At 45.6% G+C, this 19161-nt stretch overlaps 1 protein-coding gene across 1 annotated transcript in view; it reads left to right on the top strand.

The window, feature by feature from the left end:
• Positions 1-18764, top strand: part of LOC138521890 (E3 ubiquitin-protein ligase TRIM39-like) — a 118827-nt gene extending 100063 nt beyond the window's left edge. The window contains exon 6 of the mRNA XM_069635053.1: positions 18322-18764. Coding sequence (XP_069491154.1) covers positions 18322-18554 — 233 coding nt within the window. The 3' untranslated portion in view covers positions 18555-18764. The remainder of the gene's footprint in view (positions 1-18321) is intronic.
• Positions 18765-19161: the final 397 nt, after the last annotated feature.

The following is a 19161-nucleotide window of genomic DNA, read 5'->3' as shown; positions in this document are numbered from 1 at the left end:
ATCCTTCTTCTGAGTAGCCTCAGAATCCTTGTGAGTAGCCCTGTTGGCAACCCACAAGTCAGCAGCCTTAGCTCGTTTTCTGGAATCTAATTCCTTTGAATCAGCCAAGTGCTGTCTGAGCTCAGGAGAGCAGGCATCATAAATTGACTCCAACATAAAAAGATTCTTCATTCCCTCATAAGTGTTCACCTTGTAACCCTTAATCCATCCCTCGGTTTTTCAACCCTTCACTCACCCAGGTAGCCCAAGGGGTACCATCATGCTTTTTGAGGTTCTAAAGCTCTTAAGATACTGGGAAGGGGTCTTCCCAAATCTAGCTATTAAAGCTAGCTTCACACATTCATAATCCTTTCTATCCTCCTCCCCCAACTCCATTACTGCATCAGTTGCAACAGGGGGAAGCCTAGAGAACAACCAGGTAAGTAAAGCATTACCTGTGATGTCCTGGAGCCCATGATTATATTCAAACAAACTCAACCAATCCAACACATCCAATTTAGGCTCATACATACCAATCAACTCCTTTGGCATCTGTGGTTTTTTGGGACTGGAACTTCTAGAGGAGCCAGAGAGAGAAGCATTCTCAACAGACAATTTTTTTCATTTCAAGTGCATGGTTAAGCTCCATTTCTCTGAGCCTTAGTTCTTGGTGCCGTTGTTCTGTTTGAGCATTAATTCTTTTGAATTCTAATTCAAGCTTCATTTTTTCTAGTTCAAAATATGCAGGATTACATGTGGGACCTGGTAAGGGTCAAGTAGGTACAGCTGGCAGAGCAGACAGAGGCCTAGGGGGACAGTTTCACCCGCCTCACCCTCCTCTTCTGGCTCTGACTCAAGGTTATCAATACTTTGATCAATATCAATATCATTACTGGTATCTACATTTGCTGGAGTGGTAGGTTCCTCTGAACCACCATCCAGACTTTGGTTTGCTAACAACCTTTCTATTAGCTCCATTTTCTTGCCTTTAGTCAGGAGATTTTTATGCTGACAGAGAACTCTTAGACAATCAGTAGTTTTTGTAGCAAGGGACTCTTGACTATAAGTTTCCATAGTAGACAGGTTTTTTCAGAAAATAAACTTTTTAGTGTTAAGCTTTGTGGTTAGTTGCACTAAGGTATCTATAGGCACACTAGAATGTATACTCAATACAAATCCCACCGCTATACACCAGTGTTAGGCAGAAATCTGTGCAGTTCCCTTAGGGACCACTGCAAAAGGCTTAGGACTACAGGTGTTGGCAGTAAACCCAATTGGTAGCAGTCTGTACTACCCAGTTTTACCTGGTAGCTGTGGCTGAGCAGCCAGACTTCTCTCAAGAAGAGTTAGACAGTATATAGAGTATACTCATTAGGTATAAGGATACAGTAGCACAAGCAAACACTGACCAGAGCTTAGGTATAAAGTATATAATTATTTATTTAAAAACACACTTGTAAAATACACTAACACTAATATGTCAAGCAAGTTCCAAACACAGTCACTTAGAAATATATACACCTCCCTTAGTCCTTATCAGACAAGTCTTAGTTAACACCACTTATTTTCAGACAGAGGTGAGCGCTTAACTAAATATGGCACTCCAATAAGTTATCAAAAAAGGGAGGGAAAAGGCAGAAATTAGAACAGCACGCAACACAACACTTTAGAAGTTCGTAGCAAGGCAGGAAAGTCAAAGTCTACTGATGAGCAAAAAGTTTAGAGGCTCAGCTCCCTCTTGGAGAGAGTAAGACACAAATGTGCCCAAGATCACGCAGTTTAAAAGGCTGGTAAAGTCTTGCAGAGAGTTCGAAAAGGAATGAGTTCAATTCAGAAAAGTTCAGTTAGTCAGCCTATGGCCAACCCAAGTGGTAAGTTGAGGATTTAAGAGACACCCCACACAAACCGGAGCGAGGGAGGCTAGGCGGACAAAGTACCTTGAAAGTGGAGAGAATCCTCCAGCGGTGGTAGTTGTTCCTGGCAGCGGGTGCAAGTCGTGGCGATGTCCAGATGAAGAGAAGATCTCGACTTGGGTGAAAGCTGAAGGTCGTTGCACTGCCTGGGAAGAAGCCAGCCGCGGAGTTCTCCGGTGAAAAGGTACTACCCTTTTTCGCGGTAGTGGTGCAAACGTGGTATCCCGGTTGCCGGGGTGCTGGGCACTGGCAAGGCGGCCATGAGGGGTTCCAGGCAGACGAAAAGGCGGGCAAACTGGTTATCCTCACCAGTCAAAGGAAGAAGACTCTTCGGATTGAAGATCTCCTCTGTCGTTGGAAGAAGTGGTGAGTCGGTTCAGGAGGGCTCCACCGATGGTGTCGTCGTTGCAGGTCGGCTTAGCTTCTCCCTCTTTGGATTCTTTGGTCCTGTGGTGTTGTCTGAAGTTCCAGTCCCCAAAGCCCTGCTTTTATGCAGAAAACCCCCATTCACACAGCTTAGCTGTCAATCAAACATGCTCACCACTTGGGCCAATCACACAAGAGTGCGACTTGAGTTGCCGATGCAACTCAGTCCAGGGTGCCTAAACCCCCTCCCACAACCCCTGTGGTACCCAGACAGAGTGGCACCACTTTGGAGGGCTTCTGTGTAGAAGCCTGCTAAAAGTGGAACAAAGGGCTTGACCTTTGGTTTGGAGTTACAGAGGCGAACACAAACGCCATTTTAAAACAGAGTTCTGGCAAAAAATACCAACCGGTGAATTAATATTAAATAAAAAAAACGGTGGTTTGTTAGAGGCTATGTAAAAAAGTATTAGTCTCGAACAATGGGAAAATCCCATAGGAATATATTCGCGGTCGAATATAAAGAGTAGTATCCACTGCCACCAGCCAAAACTCGATGAGGGGGGACGGGACAGTACCCCCTCGAACAACAGACCCAGGGGCAATCGAATTGCCCCTACCAGTACGTCCACAATAGGATGGTTTGTACTGGTTCTGTTGGTCATTTGGGACTAGTAAAGCCAATGGTGACTTTACATGCCCTGGGAGACAGTAGTCAGTCCCAGGGTATGGAGTCTGTTTGGGAGCCACTATGACATCCCTGTGTTACTGCACGGAGGGCGCTTTGTAACACACATAGCAAAACCACATGAAACCCTATGGAGTAAAAGACCCCAAAGCCCATAAAACACAAACATAGTCAAAGGAACACCTCAAATCATGTCCAAGAGTGGGATAAAAAGAGTCTCACTCTTGGCAGGAGAAATAAACCCCAAAAACCCAGCAAAGCTGCTGGGGGACTCACTAGGTTAGGAAATTCAGCCTAAACAGAGAATTCTCCCTAACACCTCCCATGTCGGGGGGTGCTAAACATCTTTCCTCAGGGCATGGGAGGGGATAACTTCAGACCAATGGGTCATAAAGATGGTCGCCCACGGGTACTGCGTGGAATTCGGCCAACCTCCACAATTCAGACCACTGCGCTCACGGCGCCTCTCACCGGACCATCTGGAGATCCTGAATCAAGAGGTGGAAGCGCTGCTGGGAAAGGACGCCATAGAAGCCGTCCCTATTCTTCAGGTAAACAAGGGTATTTATTCAGTGTACTTCCTTGTACCCCAAAAAGGACCTCACCATGCACCCAGTTCTAGACTTGCGCCCAGCGAACAAGTGCATAAAACCTCAGAGGTTTCGCATGGTAACGCTACAGGAGGTGATCCCACTGTTGAAACGAATCCAAGTGATTTGCCCGCGGGCAAAACGTCTGCATGAGAAAGGTGCGAACTACCAAAAGTTTGCACGTTTCTCATGCGAACACGCATACATTCTCACAACCACACCCTCAGCACACCCACACCCCCAACATAAACAAACCCCACTTACCTTCATCTTCACGCTGGGTTCCTGCAGCGCCAATTCCCTTTTAACATCTGTGATCGGGAACCGGCGGTGCAGGGTCCTTTTCTTTTTTCTTTTTTTTTTTTAAACGGAAGGCTGCGGGGTGTCCCCCGCAGCCCCCGCTCACTATACCATAAAGTATAGTGAGTGGGGCGATGCGGGGGACACCCCCGCAGACCCTGTTTTCTTTTTTTTTTTTTTTTTTACAATGCTACCACCAAAGGTTCGAACTTTTGGTGTTCGAACCTTTGGTGGTAGCACTATTAGAACTTTTGGTCATTGCGACCATTTTTATTCGGGAAAATCGTCCTAAACCGTTGAAACAGGGGGACTACATGGCAAGATTGGACATGAAAGATGCATACTTTCATATTTCAATGTTGCCAGCGCACAGGAAATATCTAAGGTTCATGATAGAGGACAGGCATTACCAATTCAAAGTGCTGCCCTTCGGCATCGCTTCGGCGCCAAGGGTGTTTACTAAAGTCCTGCCAGTAGCAGCAGCACACCTGCGCAGACTGTCCGTCCCAGTTTACCCTTACCTCGAAGACTGGCTCATAACAGGGGATGCGTACGACACATGCTTTTTGAACACCCAAAAGACCGTAGACCTTCTGTTCAGTCTGAGTTTCTCTATCAACGAGAAAAAATCCAGTTTAGTCCCCAGTAAAATAAAACAATTTCTGGGAGCTCTAATCCGGACGAAAGACGGCCTCGTCTTCCCCTCCGAGAGGGTTCAGAACATGCTTTTTCAGATCCCTCAATATGTAGCCAGTCAGGAGGTGATGGTTTGCAAAGCCATGCGTTCGCTAGGAATGATGGTGTCATGCATATACTTGGTTCCCCACGCACGGCTGTGCATGCGTCCCATGCAAGAGTGGCTCAACAGCCAGTGGTGTTAGGCCAGCGGACAATGGGAAGATCTGGTAGTTGTCTCGCCAGCCCTCGTTCTCTCTGCAGTGGTGGTCAAGGGAAAACCTTCTGAAGGGCAAAACCTTCACCACCCCTGCAGTGGAAGCCACTCTCACGACAGACTCATCTCTCATGGGGTGGGGGGGCTCACCTGCTTCAGCAGACAGCGCATGGTGTGTGGTCCCCACGAGTAGCGTCCAATCATATAAACTTACTGGAGCTATTAGCGGTGTCCAAGGCATTAAAGGCTTTTCAGATGCAACTACAAGGGAAGACAGTGCTGAATCTTACAGACAGCACTACAGCCATGAATTACCTGAACAAACAGGGGGGCACTCACTCTCCAGGGCTATCCAAGCTGTCCCAAAACATTTGGATGTGGGCTCTCAAACACAAGATGTTTCTGTTGTCCCAACATGTTGCAGGGGAACTCAATCTTCTGGCAGACGTGCTCAGCAGAGATTTCCCTCTGCCCATAGAATATGAATGGCGTCTGCACGAAGACATCGTGTCCAACGTCTTCGCAGAATGGGGCTTCCCAGAGATCAACCTGTTCGCGACTCAGGAGAACGCCCAATGCCAAGACTACGCCTCCAGGTACCTCCAGAACCGCTCCAAGGGGAACGGTCTCTGGATAACATGGTCAGGTAAATTTGTCTACGCTTTCCCCCCCACCCCCCCCGACTCCCCTTCTCAACAGGATAGTGCACAAGATGCACCAGGAACCACTTACCATGATACTGTTGGCCCCCATGTGGGCCCGCCAACCCTGGTTCGCTCATCTAATGGAAATGTCCCTCTCCCCACCAGTAAAACTATCCTGCCCGTACAACATGTTGTCTCAGGGCAGGGGAGAGACCCTACACCCATGCCCACAAACTCTGAACTTAGCAGCCTGGCTCCTCAGGTCATAGAGTTTGGACATCTACCGCTCCCTCAGAGGTGCATGGACATACTCGGGGAAGCCAGAAAACCTAACATTCGTTATTGCTATGCCAGCAAATGGAAAAGTTTTGTTATCTGGTGTAATACCAAGGGCGTCAATCCCATCGATTGCTCACCCACACACATTGTGCTGTACCTAACCCATTTGTTGGACACAGGGTTGGTCTTCAATTCCCTGAAGGTTCATCTGGCTGCTCTTTCAGCCTACACCACATCACAACAAAAGGTGTCGTGGTGGAAAATACTGGTGATTAAGGCCTTCATGGAAGGGGTTAAGAGTATTTATCCTCCCATTTCTCACCCAGCTCCTGGATGGGATCTAAATGTGGTTTTAACCAGGCTCATGGGAGCTCCCTTTGAGCCAATGCATAACGCAAGTCTAAAAGACCTTACTTATATGACGGCCTTCCTAGTGGCTATCACTTCTATCAGAAGGGTTAGCGACCTACAGGCCCTTTCTGTGCTAGACCCCTTTGTTACAGTCCACGGGGATAAGGTAGTTCTGCGCACTCATCTGAGATTCACGCCTAAATGTATCTCGAAGTTCCATGTGAACCAATCGATTGAACTACCTACCTTTTTCTAGAATCCCACTAGCATGGCCGAAAGAAGCCTACACACACTAGATGTGCGCAGGGCAGTCATGTTCTACCTGGAAAGAACTAAACCACTGAGGAAAACAAACCAGTTTTTTGAGTCAGTGGCAGCTGGTAGAGAGGGGGATCCTGTCTCTAAATCAGCTATCTCAAGGTGGATTGTCAAATGCATCACACTATGTTACACTCTTGCTAAGAGAGAACTGCCCTTCAAGCCTAGAGCACATTCTACTTGGGGCACTGGGGCATCCATAGCATTCATTGCAAATGTTCCCCTAGAGTCCATTTGCAAAGCGACAACCTGGAGTTCTGTACACACCTTTACAAAACACTATTGCCTAGACACTCATTCTAGGTCTTTTTCTCAGGTGGGACAAGCAGTAAGACATCTTTTCTCTACTGTTCCTTCTCACAACCCACCTCCAACTCCGGGTACTGCTCGCTAGTCTATGCACAGCATGTGATTCTAAGCAGATTAACAAGCATCAGAAGACATGCATTACTTACCGTAATAGCATTTCTGATGATTGTATCTGCTTAGATTCACATGCGCCCTCCCTACCTCCCCGCTTGGGGTGGAAGGAACATAGACGTCTTACTACTTTCTCTCTTTATGTACTCACTCACTATAGCCTTGGGCTCCCTCATGGCAGAGAAAATACAATCAGAGGGACCTCAGCGCGTGAGGGATTTTGGGTAGACTACACATCACGATAGGGATAGTGTTACAGACATGCCTATGCCGACGTCCCCGAAATACATGATGCAATACTCTGTGGTTACCACTGGATGTCGGACCATATGCACAGCATGTGAATCTAAGCAGATACAATCATCAGAAATGCTATTACGGTAATTAATGCATGTCATTCGACTGTCAATACCTGGCATTTCTAAGAGCCAGGTTTCTTGCAACATTATGATATCAAAATCAACCCAAGAAGAAGAGTGATGCGCATGTAAACATGATTGATGTCCCCGAGTATTCCAGCATAAGATTGAAGTCCTAGGATCCGGGTCTGACAGCTGGGACGGGTGGCAAGGTGTCTGGAAGCCATCCCCAACCAGCGCCAGGCCGGAGCCTATGCAAGCGCCACTGACGATCATATTCAAAGTGACATTTTATCGACAGATTGTGTTTGTGTGCGCCCTCCAGAATAGCTGTTTTTTTTAGTAGCAATCAAATCCATTAAGAAAAAAGTCCTCCTGATGTTGGAATACCAGGGTTTCTATCAACTTCGAATGGAAGTAAACCTCACATCTACCCAACTGACTTCTGTCAAAAAGATGAATAAATGTAATATCTGACGATAATATCGACGACAATTCCGGAATAGAAGAGAGGAGCGACAGCAGCCTTTCTACTTAATGGAATAGACCAGTCATCCCGAGAACTGAATCCAAGTACAGCGGAGTCAGGGGGCTGGCTGAGAAATCAACTTAACCAGGATCACTTCGCCTAGATTTCTAGTTCTCATACAGCCCTTGCGTAGAATCCTAGTGAGTTGGGGATTGACCAGTTCTGAATATTGCAGAAGAAGCATCATCCTTAAAAGTGGATGCTGCGGTGTTTGGATGAGATGTAGATTTATAAGCCTCTGAAAATCTCACGGGTCCTTCTTTCTCATTGCAGTTAGCAGTAGAACGAAGGATGGAATGAGAGCGCCCACCTGGATTTGTTGAGGATTTCAAGATACCCCGATAGGCATAGTGGTCTCTTGCCTTAGCTCTAATTGAGGAGCTTTTTCGAAAGTTCCCTTCCGTTTTTTTCCTCGGTCCTGGCTGCCGGACCGTGCCGTTGTGTATTACAGATGGTCCATTTTCCACTACGTTGGTAGGAATCAATTTGGTCACTGGTTTCGTTTTTCCACATTCCCGGACTAAGGATTTAGGAGGCGACCGAGTAACACCTTTTTTAGAAGTCGAGTGCTGTCTGTTTCTGGAAATTGCCATATCCAGAATGGAAACTCTCATCCCAAAATAGGGTTCTCTGGTATTTCCTCAACCCTTGGTTCCTATGGCGGGAGGACCCCTTGATGATTTTTGTTTTTTTTCTTGTTGCTTGAAAACCGATGTTTTGCCGAGGTGGTTGGTTCACTATCCATAATGATAATGGAGGCTTTGTCACCAGGCGATTTAGAGCTTCTTTGAGGGGAATTGGGTGAAAGGATTGGCACCTGGGCCACCTCCTTAGCACCGCAGCCCGAGGACAAGTCGTTCGGGGATTCGAAAGCCTGTATTCTTGAAGCCAATAGAAGAGTACGAATTTCATTCAAAGAGGCTGAATTTGCCCTAACCTCATGCACCACATTATCGAATAAACAAATAAAAGATAGGAGCACAATGTTTAGGGCAGATGAGGATAACAACTTCAGAACAGTGGTGTATCATTCTTTGGAGAGAAGGTTTTTACTTCCATAGAGTTCGCTCTATAGGCTTGGGTAATACTTGCTCTGGCTTCAGCCTCAACTTTTTCTACAACTGCTACTTCAGGTTTTAATGTGTTGCATGATATATATGTTAATCTAGAAATGAAATAAGGCACACACTATTTAATTTCCCTCTCGAACTGCCACTTTAAAGGGGAGACTCGTTCCCATCTTTCGGTCAGCACTCAGTCTCCAAGGTATTGGAAACATTGTCTCATGTGCGGGCTTTGAAAATGTTGTTTGCAACACTTTAGGAAAGTCTGTTTTATTTGAGTCAGGCTGCCAATGACGTTCTGCGTATTAACTGGAGACACGCGACCACCCAGCAACAAAGTAATACTGATTTTAGGGAAAGAAAGGCTGTCACTATAAGCAAACTTTCTATATCAGCGCATGTGACTTTCCCCTTAAGAAAAGACCTCCCAGTTATGTGGTTAACATTCACTCACTTAGATGACAGCACAAGTACAATTAAAGTTGGTTGCAGTTACTGGCAAGGAAATTCTTCTGTTTGGAAGTATGGAGCTTCTCTTTCAGACTCCTAAATACGATTGCTGGCTGCTGCTGCTTCCCGACTGTGCTTCTTCTCCTGCTACTTCTGTGGGCTCTCTCGGGATCCACACCCCTCTGCTGCACGGGTGTCTCCGATCCGGCCTCATCAATGGAGAGACTCCTACGCATCAGTTTCCCTCGGCTTGCTTATGCACACGGGCCTTGGGAATCACGGCAACTTCAGCTCTGCATTCACAGCAATAAGGCGCACCTTGAAAGACTGCCATTTGCATGCACTCCCTTCCAGTGTTATCGGAGCTATATAAGGTCTGCAAGCACAGGACCAACTCTGCAGGTGAAATCTGCCTCCTCTCTAGTCCAGCGTCCCTGTTGTGGTCACACTTCCTTGTGAACTGCTGACTGCATGCTCCGCTTCTTCTACTTCTACTTCTGCTACTGCCGACCATCCAGCTCCTGCCCCAGCTTCTTTCTACTGGTCCTCCCTGCTGCAGCCTTTTATGCCCCTCAGATGGGCTAATTGGTTTCAGGTATAGGCCCTCAGGAATAATTCCCTAACCTTGTTTAGAACCATTAGGCTTGCCTGCCTGAACTGGACACCTGCCTGCCTCTTCAGCCCTCTTCTTCTCAGTCCTGAGGGATTCTGGGACTTCTAGTTTATTTTTAGAAAATTCAATTTCTATAATTCTTCACATGGATTTAAATGGACTTTCTTCCCCAGATATTATGAAGAGAAGAATTATGGGATTTAGTCCTTTGGGGAACAAAAGGGGCAAAAAAGCTGCAGCCTTTTATGTCCCTCAGATGGGCTTGGGTTGAACACGAAGTGGAATTACTCCTTCAGATTTTACCTTTTCATCCTGTGAAAAACCTGAAGGCGTCTCCCTAGCTAGTCCCTGGGATCTGTCCTCCAGGTGTCCCCGGGGAGTGGGACACCGATGGGTGAGATGCGGTAACCCCCTTCCTTCAACACCTTTCCCCATCCTACCACGTAGGATGTCCCGAAACACTGCCCCCCCTTTTCTGACACAAACTCTTTCACACACTACGAAAGACAATGGACTAACACCAGAGCCGTTTATCTAACATGTCCCAACACAAGGGTCAGGCAAAGTCAGGCAATTGACCAGAAACACACACACACACACCTGATGGCCCTTTCCCACAGGGATAAAATGTGGAGCACAAGAGCAGAGTACGAGCAAGGGTGACCGCACAATGAAACAGCTATTGCAGCACGGTAATTCAAGAGGAGGAGAAAGGCGGCGAACATCGAAGGGGCAACAAGGAGAGAAGCGACCTTGCCCTTTCCAATTCAGACCCGCAAAACCTCCCTCCACAGAACTATAAGGCAGCGGAAACTAGCTATTGTGTGTGGCGGCAGATGTCAACAGTACACAGAGCCTACCTAAGCAGGACAGCGAGAGGGGCCTGCTACCATGGTACCGTCCTTTACTCCGGATGCCAAAGAAGCCAAGCAATTCATCACAGTCGGTGAGTCGAGAGGAGAGCAAATAAGAAACCGAACTGTGTTGAATGAAAGTTGCAAAGTGGCTAAAGAAGGTAAGTTCAAAGAACATTTAACGTTAAGGGAAAACCAGCTACAAGAGGGGTCCAGCACCACGTGAATGCTCACTCGAGACACTGGTAAATCCCGAACTACCTATACCAGAAGGTCTTAGGGGGGATTTAACCAGAGGGGTCAAAGTAGTCATACAGGGGTCTTGTCAAATTCTCTGTACAGTCGAAAGTCTTTGACCAGCAAAGCAGAAAGAAGGTAGAAGGAACTCTGTGTGATTGGCCGTAGTGAACCCGACTGAGGAAGGCGGTGAAATATCCACGGAGTGTTGTTTAAAAAGACATTAAGGCCTGTGAATACAATAGGAACAAGTGTTGTCCTAACAGAGGGAGGCGAACAGTCAAGAAGGGATCTGAGCCTGGCCGAGGGAGATCCATAGGTGAAGTTGTCACCTAAAAGACTGGAGAATATTAAAGGAGAAAATGAGTAAAGCAATAGCCACAGTGAACCCGACTGAGGGAGGCTGAAAATCGAGAGACATCTTCGCACTGAAGAGGGGGACTCAGGGGTGAACCACTCTCCCCTAACGATCGTTTGAAAGGAAATTTAAGTTTGTGCAATACATCAGGTCCTCGAAGGAAGGGGGCTTTTGTGCCAAGAGACCATCGGAAAAGCCTGATAGCTTGAAAGCAGAACTGTCAACTCATGCTGGGGAAAGCTCGAGTTTGTGCTGTGCTCAGAAGTGCCACCTTATCCCGTGCTCAAAACGTGGGGAAGGGTGTCCCCTGGCTAGCACATGCTGACTATCATTTGAGAACACTTCTTTTCTTTATTGTAGCTCTTATCCCACACTCTTTCTATATTAGTTGCAAGGACTGGCAATAGGTTGTGTAGTATAGGCCCTTTTGTTTTGCCCAGACTTCACAAGGACTGCCTTATTATTAATTTGATGGTCAAAGCTTGCTCCCATCTTAGCTTTAGGTTAGATTAGGCGTTTTTCCAACCTGCATACTGTTAAAATAAACACCCTTGAAGCATATTCACTTGTGTCTGTCTTTACTGTTGCCACCATGAGTTCCTTACAATCTTCAATAGACGATTGAGATGTATAAAAATGGCAATGGGCCAATTACTCCTGTGTGTCTGGATCACTAATGTTCCTCTCAAAGGAAAAATACTGTGTCTCACCTTGCACAATCTCCCCACTTCCCTAGGCCTGGTCTCCACCCAGGTGATCCTCCCACAGTACAACACCCCCAGGATTGGGATCAGGAAGCAGCTGCCCTCCTGGCCACCTGGGACAAGACTCTATATAGGGTTTTAGTTGGTGATCCGTAGGATTCTCTGCAATAGGCTGACATCTAGTGGTTAGTGCAGAGTATTGAATTACTTGTTTTTGGCTTGGCATGCAGGCTGAGGCCTGGTCAGATTGCCCCACCAGAGCAGAGGAGTCAGAGGGAGAACCGGCAGCTACGGCGCCTTTAGTGATGCCGAAGACACTGTGTAGGAGTCGGCAGACTCCTGCATGCTCGTCCCCAGCTCAGCGCTCTGCTGTGGAGGCAACACCTGGTGACAAAAGCACTCAGACACAAACACGGGGTACACACAAGCACGTTAAACACACAACTCCCAGCAACACCTCAACAAAACCCTCAAAGGTTGACCCCCCGGTACCAAACAGCATTTCCAGTGCTACTGACTCGATGCGTCAGACGTACGCTGCGCCTAGACCCTCAGGTTGGGCGCATGACTCGAAGAATAAACGGACACCGGGCATAACGGTTACCGTGCCTAAAACCCTGAACTATCACGGTTTGACATATGCTCGCACCGAAGCAGGCACTGAAACCATTGTCGGTACACCAAAACCACTGTTGAAACCAACAGAAAGCGTTTCGAAGACCACACAATACAAGGCTTCATCAGGCCTATCTGATGCTTTACATGAGGATTCCCACAATGTTAATCCACAGGCAATAGTGTTTCCTTTACATAAAACCCCCAAAACAGGCACATGGACCAAACAACGTTTTGAAGAAACCATGGTCAGGGTGTCTTCCTTTGTTGACTTTCTTGAAAAACACCCCATCAAAGAAATGTATGTTTCCATGAGAGCAAGAGAACCCCCAGTAAAAACACCCATGGTAGAGAGTGTCACAAACACATTCACATAGTGTCAATAATATTGATGGTGATGTTTTCATTGAGGATCAATGTACAATGACCCAGATGATTACTTACAGTAATCACCCGATGTCCCAGATGAACCCGTTGCAAACTCACCCATAGTTGACCAAATCTTACTCAATGATCTGCTTAAAAAGCCACAGACCCCTTTAAAATTCAAACTCACGAATTTGAAGAAGATGCGTAGATGAAGAGTCTGTGGGGCAATATAACCCTTTATTACAATCAATAAAAAAACAGGTTTTACCATCTTTAACAACTCACCCACTCACTAGAGCTGTCCATCCTAGAATTGAAAAAAGCTTTAAACCAACACCTTCAGACATTGTGAATTAGGGGGCATTTAAAACTAGATTCCATGGTTGATTCCATGGTTGTCACCAACATGGAGAGAGCTGATAGCCGTTGTCAACAGCGGAAGCTCCCCCGGATATAGCTCTATGCTTTAGATAAAAAGATTGCACCCTCGGCGGGATACCAAACTAGAATAGCAAACAACACAACAGTAATTGCCAGCTACAATAGAGCCCAATGGGATATTATTCAAGAACAATTAGATTCCGTATCCAAGAACATCGCAATCCCATTTTGGGCATGGGTCTACATTTTCCCCGTGGTACTCATCTTAGGCACAGACAACACCCTTTCAGTCCTCCTTTCAAAGGTGTTATAGATGGGGGGGGGTAGGAGGGGGAAGTCTGGGGTAGAAGTGCAGCCTCAGAGGCTCTTCAGCCCCTTGTAAGCAATGACAAATACATTCAGGTTCCCTCCCATGGTTCCTCAGTAGGGGGTTGCATTTCACAATTCGCCTACGCATGGGAGGGAATCACAACAGACCAGTGGGTGCTGTCAACCATGTCCAAAGACTACTCCATAAAATTTCTGAAAAAAACGTGCTGCCATCTGCCAAGATCCAGATGTCGCAAGAGCATCAGTTGATACTCCAGACAGAAATAGTTTCTTTTGAAAAAGGAGCAATAGAGCTGGATCCCTTACACGAGGTAAAAAAGAGTATGTATTCAGTGTACTTCCTTGTACCAAAGGAGGACTCAACTATGCACCCTGTGTTAGACCTGCGTCCAGCAAACAGATATGTCAAACCACATAAGGTAGGGTCCACTCACTACCAGTTCAAAGTGCTACCCTTCAGCATTGCCTCAGCACCTCAGGTATTCACAAAAGTACTGGCAGTGGTGGCAGCTCACTTACACAGGCAATCCATCCCAGTGTACCCTTATCTAGACGACTGGCTCATAACAGGAGGAACACCACAGATATGTCTGCAGCACACTCTGGACCCAATGCACCTTGTATTTCAGTTGGGGTTTTCAAACGATGAGAAGAAGTCAAGTCTCGTCCCCAGCCAAATAAGAGTTCCTGGGTGCAATAATTCAAACCGAAGACTCCTTAGTCTTTCCCTCCAACTAGAGGGTCCAAAACATACTGCTTCAATGTCCTCATTATACAGCCGGTCGTCAGATAACTGTTCGAAAGGCAATGCGCCGCCTTGTAATGATGGCGTCCTGTATCTTTCTAGTGCCACACGCAAAGTTGCACATGCGTCCAATACAAGAGTGGCTGCCGAACCATAGGTTTCAAGCAAATAGTCCCTGGGACGATCTTGGGGTCGTTTCGCAAGCTGTAGTCCAGGCTCTGCAGTGGTGGTCCATAGAAAAATGATTAAAGGGCAAACTTTCTCAACCCTGCAGTGGAAGCCACTCTAACAACAGACGCATCACGTTCAGGGTGGGGAGCACATTATCTCCATCAGACAGTGCACATCGTGTGGACACAATTGATGTCAAAACAGCATATCAACCTTCTAGAATCGTTAGTGGTGTTCAAAGCCCTTCAAGTATTTCAACACCAACTGTCAGGGAAGACCGTTTTAGTCCTCACGAACAGCACAACAGCCATGTTTTACATAAACAGGGAGGAACACACTCTCCAAGTCTGTCCAAACTTGCTTAGACGATTTGGAATTTGCCTCTCAACAAGAGCATCTTCCTCCTATTACAACATGTTCCAGGGGAACGCAACTGTCTAGTAGACGTGTTAAGCAGAAACATGTAGCTTCCCACTGAACATGAATGGGAGTTGCACTCAAACATTCAACACAACGTCTTCAAAGACTGGGGGCATCCAGACATGGATCTCTTCACAACACAAGAGAATGCAAAATGCCACGATTGCGCATCCAGGTTTCCCCAAACGGAGTCCAAGGGGAACGCACTGTAGATCAGTTGGTCTGGAAAATGTGTGTACGCTTTCCCCCCACCCCAACACTTCTTCTCAACAAAATAGTTCACAAGATGCACCAGGAACATCTCAAAATGATCCTAATAGCTCCAATGTGGGCACATCAAACATGGTTCTCACACCTGCTCAAAATGTCCCTTCTCCCACCAGTCAAACTGCAGATCTCTTTCAACATGTCCCAGCATCGGGGGTCAAACCTCCATCCACAGCCTCAAGCACTGAATGTGGCTGCTTTGCTCCTGAGGTCATAGAGCTTGGACATTTAAACTTACCTCAAAGATGCATGGACATCTTAAAGGAAGCACGTAAACCGAACACAAGGCATTGTAATTTCAACAAGTGGAAACACTTTGTGTTATGTTGCAAGTAATGTCAACCCCATTGGCTGTTCACCTTCTAATATAATACACTACCTGCTGTATTTATTGGAATCGGGGTTAGTGTTTAACTCTCTTAAAGTCCATCTAGCCGCGTTCTCAGCATACCTTAATAGTATTTATTAAGCGCTCGGTCACCCAAGGGTATCTTGGCGCTGTGAGGGGGGAGCAGCCAGGAGGACACCTCACACAGCAATGTATCTTGTTGGAGGGTTTCCGTGGTTAAAGCTTTCATATAGGGGTTCAAAAGACTGTATCACCCAATTTCAACACCGCCCCTAGGGTGGGACTTAAATGTAATCCTTTCTAAGCTTATGGGCCCCCCTTTGAGCCTATACACAAGGTTAGTCTTAAGGCCCTCACCTATAAGAATGCTTTTATAATAGCCATCACTTCAATAAGAAGAGTCTGGGAACTGCAAGCTCTTTCATAAAGATAGTGCTGTTAATTTATTTCCAAATTTCATATTAATCAGTCAATAGAACTTCCAGCGTTCTTTCAAAACCCGCAAAAACCTGGCAGAGAGGGAAGGGCAGTAATCTACTATCTAGATGAGACCAAGCCATTAACGAAGACAGATCAATTCTTTGTCTCCTTAGCTGCAGGAAGAGAAGGGGGATCCTGTTTCTAAATCAGTGATTTCAAGATGGATTGTAAATTGAACCAATTCTGCTACTCTCTGTCCAAGAACAGTTTGCCATTTAAACCCAGAACACACTCAACTCGAGGTACCGGTGGTACTCTGGCTTTCATTGCAAATGTGCCATTGGAGGCATTTGCAAAGCAACAACATGGAGTTCAGTTCACACTTTCAAGCAACATTACTGTGTGGATACTCATACAAGGAGTGATTCTCAGGTGGGGTAAGCGGTGCTGACATTTTGCTGCTGTATCTAAAACCCACCTCTTTCTCCAGGTACTGCTCACTAGTCTATGCAACGCATGTGATTCTAAGCAGATCCACAAGCCTCAGAAGACAAATATTAAATACCTGTAATTGTCTTTCTGATGCGTCTCTGCTTAGATTCACATGTGCCCACCCTTCCTCTCCTCTTAGGAGTTGAAAGAACATAGACATCTTACACCTTTCTTTACCTTCCTGTACTCGCATACACATTTCATGCTCCCTCCTGTCAGAAACAAACAATCTGAGGACCTTGACGCATGAAGAACCATGTGTACAGTGTATGTCACACTAGGGATAGTATTACAGACGCGCCCTGTCGACGTCCCTTTTCGAACTTCGAAAACAAGTAATGCAATACTCCACACTAACCACTAGATGTCGACCTATCCAAAGCATGTGAATCTAAGCAGATACAAGCATCAGAAATACAATTATGGTAAGTAATGTATGCCATATATGTTGTAGCAAATCAAGACCCCTCTTTTCGTGTTTATACCCAGGTACTAAGGACACTTGAAGGGTTACATTGGTTTTTAGTATAGTCTGTATCCAGTGTCTATGGTTGTTTAAAGGAGTTTTTGTCAGTCTGTTCAATGTTGGATAAATCATCGATCTAACAGCAAAATCTGGACCTTCGTACCTCTGATGCGGGGGGGGATAGTTTAGCTGTAAAGCCTGTACATGTGCATGCCATGCAAACCTAGCAATGACTGGCACACCTATGTGCACTTTCCCTAAAGAAATCACATATGGGGTACAAGGTTATGCATAGAGTACCCTAGCATAGGGGGTTAACACTCTTAGCGTGATGTTCCGGTCTATTCATCCAGCTGTTCATTTTATCATCTTTGATTTGATGATCCATTAATTTTAGCCCATTCAATAAATAAAAAAACTCCTTAATGACTACCACAGTATATCATGCCACTCCGGGTACATGTTTCGGTCCCCTTAACCGTCTTCCGGCAGCTTCAAGAAAACCTATGTATATCATTGACATGTTTTTTGATATATTCTAACTTTCAAGATTTCTTAATTTGGTCATAGCCATGTCTGTAATTCAAAAATGCCAAAGACTGTAGAATTCACCCTTATAGCTTAAGCACAGAGTGTACACGACATGCTCGTGTGAATGTGCTTATTGCATCTCGCGCTACAAGTAGTGATATCTGCATCCCTGTTCCTCATGTCAATCCACAGCCCTCTTTCTCGTTCCTTCATTCCAACGTGCGCACTTCTGTGACGCTCATGAAATGAAATGTTCCTGTGTCCATCTCCATGTCTGAGCCGCTACACTAGAGCGGGCAAGCTCGATTCCAGATATGCTGGAGAGGTCACATGATATTCACGGATATCTTTTATGTCTATGTCTCAATAGACAGTTAGCCAAAGTCCCCATATTATGTTATAAAACCATGCAAATTATGCAGAATCGCCAGGGGAAGTAGCTTGCAAGAATTTTCCACATGTTGATTTATAATGCAGTCCTTACTCTGGATATCTGTATGTTCATCGTTCCAGAGAAGCTATGGACTTCATCTCCGTTATCCGGGTGGCCAATAAAATGTGATTATCGAAGTATCTTATAAAATCTTGGGTGTACTGATGTTGCAGGAAATGCATTTGCAACACATTTTGCCTAGAATGGATTGGAACGCAATTCCATAGTGTGCATAAGCAAAGTATTAGAGCACTGACTATCCTCATTCACAAGAAACATACATTTATATTTTTAAGGCAAGGCTCTTCTTAACATGCAGAACTAGAATGGAAATATTCTAAAAGTAGTTAAAGTATAAAGATGTGTTCCTGCCATTGCTTCACTGATCCTAAAATGGTTGCATTTTGTCTTTAATATTCCTCCGCAGAGAACAAGGCGTCTGTGATGAGTAAACTTGGTGTCCATGGCGACAGAGGTGGGTGTCCCATCCTGGGAGAACATGCCTTGCCATTCCGCGAGAGGAGGTTCTCCATCAAAGAGAAAACATGGCGTCCTGATCAAATCAATTTTCCAAAACATTTACTTCACATGTTCCCTCTTCAGGGAGACCAGAGTTTCCGTTTCATTGACAATGCTTGTGGGGAAATGAATAAAGGATAACAATAATTGAGAGAAGTCTGCGGAGCAGTATGAAAGAAGCTGGAGATGACAAATTCATCCTCTTCAAACTATCATTCTATCCTGGTATATACGATTTATTAAAAATGATTAATATTATCCTGCTTTCCTATGCTGGATGTTTGCCAATATGTGAAATTCAAACAAACCAATAACTAGCCAATAAATAAATATTCTTTTGATTGAACATAAGCGATTGCATGGTGTCATCCATTTTATACAATATTGAAAGCTATAAGCAGCAACAGGGACATGTTTTGAATAGGGTTAAAAGAAGCAATGTCTAAAATGTCTGACGCCTTTCTGAGCCTGATGAAACGGTGTGTATTGTCACTGCAGTGTCATCTCAATGTTGCATAGTTACATTTGAGTTGTGATGTCATTTCCACATGGGTTATTCTCTTTTTTTCTACACCCTTTTTGTCATTCTTTATTTGTGAAGTCACCATAGGAGGGGGTGGTTGGGGGCAGAATTCTGTCTTGAGCATGGGAAGGGTTTGTGGCTGTGTATTGGATTTCTAGTTCTTAGAGATCAGCACTCCTCTAACCCGGAAACATCCATACAGACATGATTTTGGTTTGTTTCTTG

Source organism: Ambystoma mexicanum, chromosome 13, assembly GCF_040938575.1.
Source record: "Ambystoma mexicanum isolate Mex_15411 chromosome 13, UKY_AmexF1_1, whole genome shotgun sequence".
Classification (NCBI taxonomy): domain Eukaryota; kingdom Metazoa; phylum Chordata; class Amphibia; order Caudata; family Ambystomatidae; genus Ambystoma; species Ambystoma mexicanum.
Note: the sequence above shows the minus strand (reverse complement) of the source record. Positions and strands in the feature narration are given on the sequence as shown.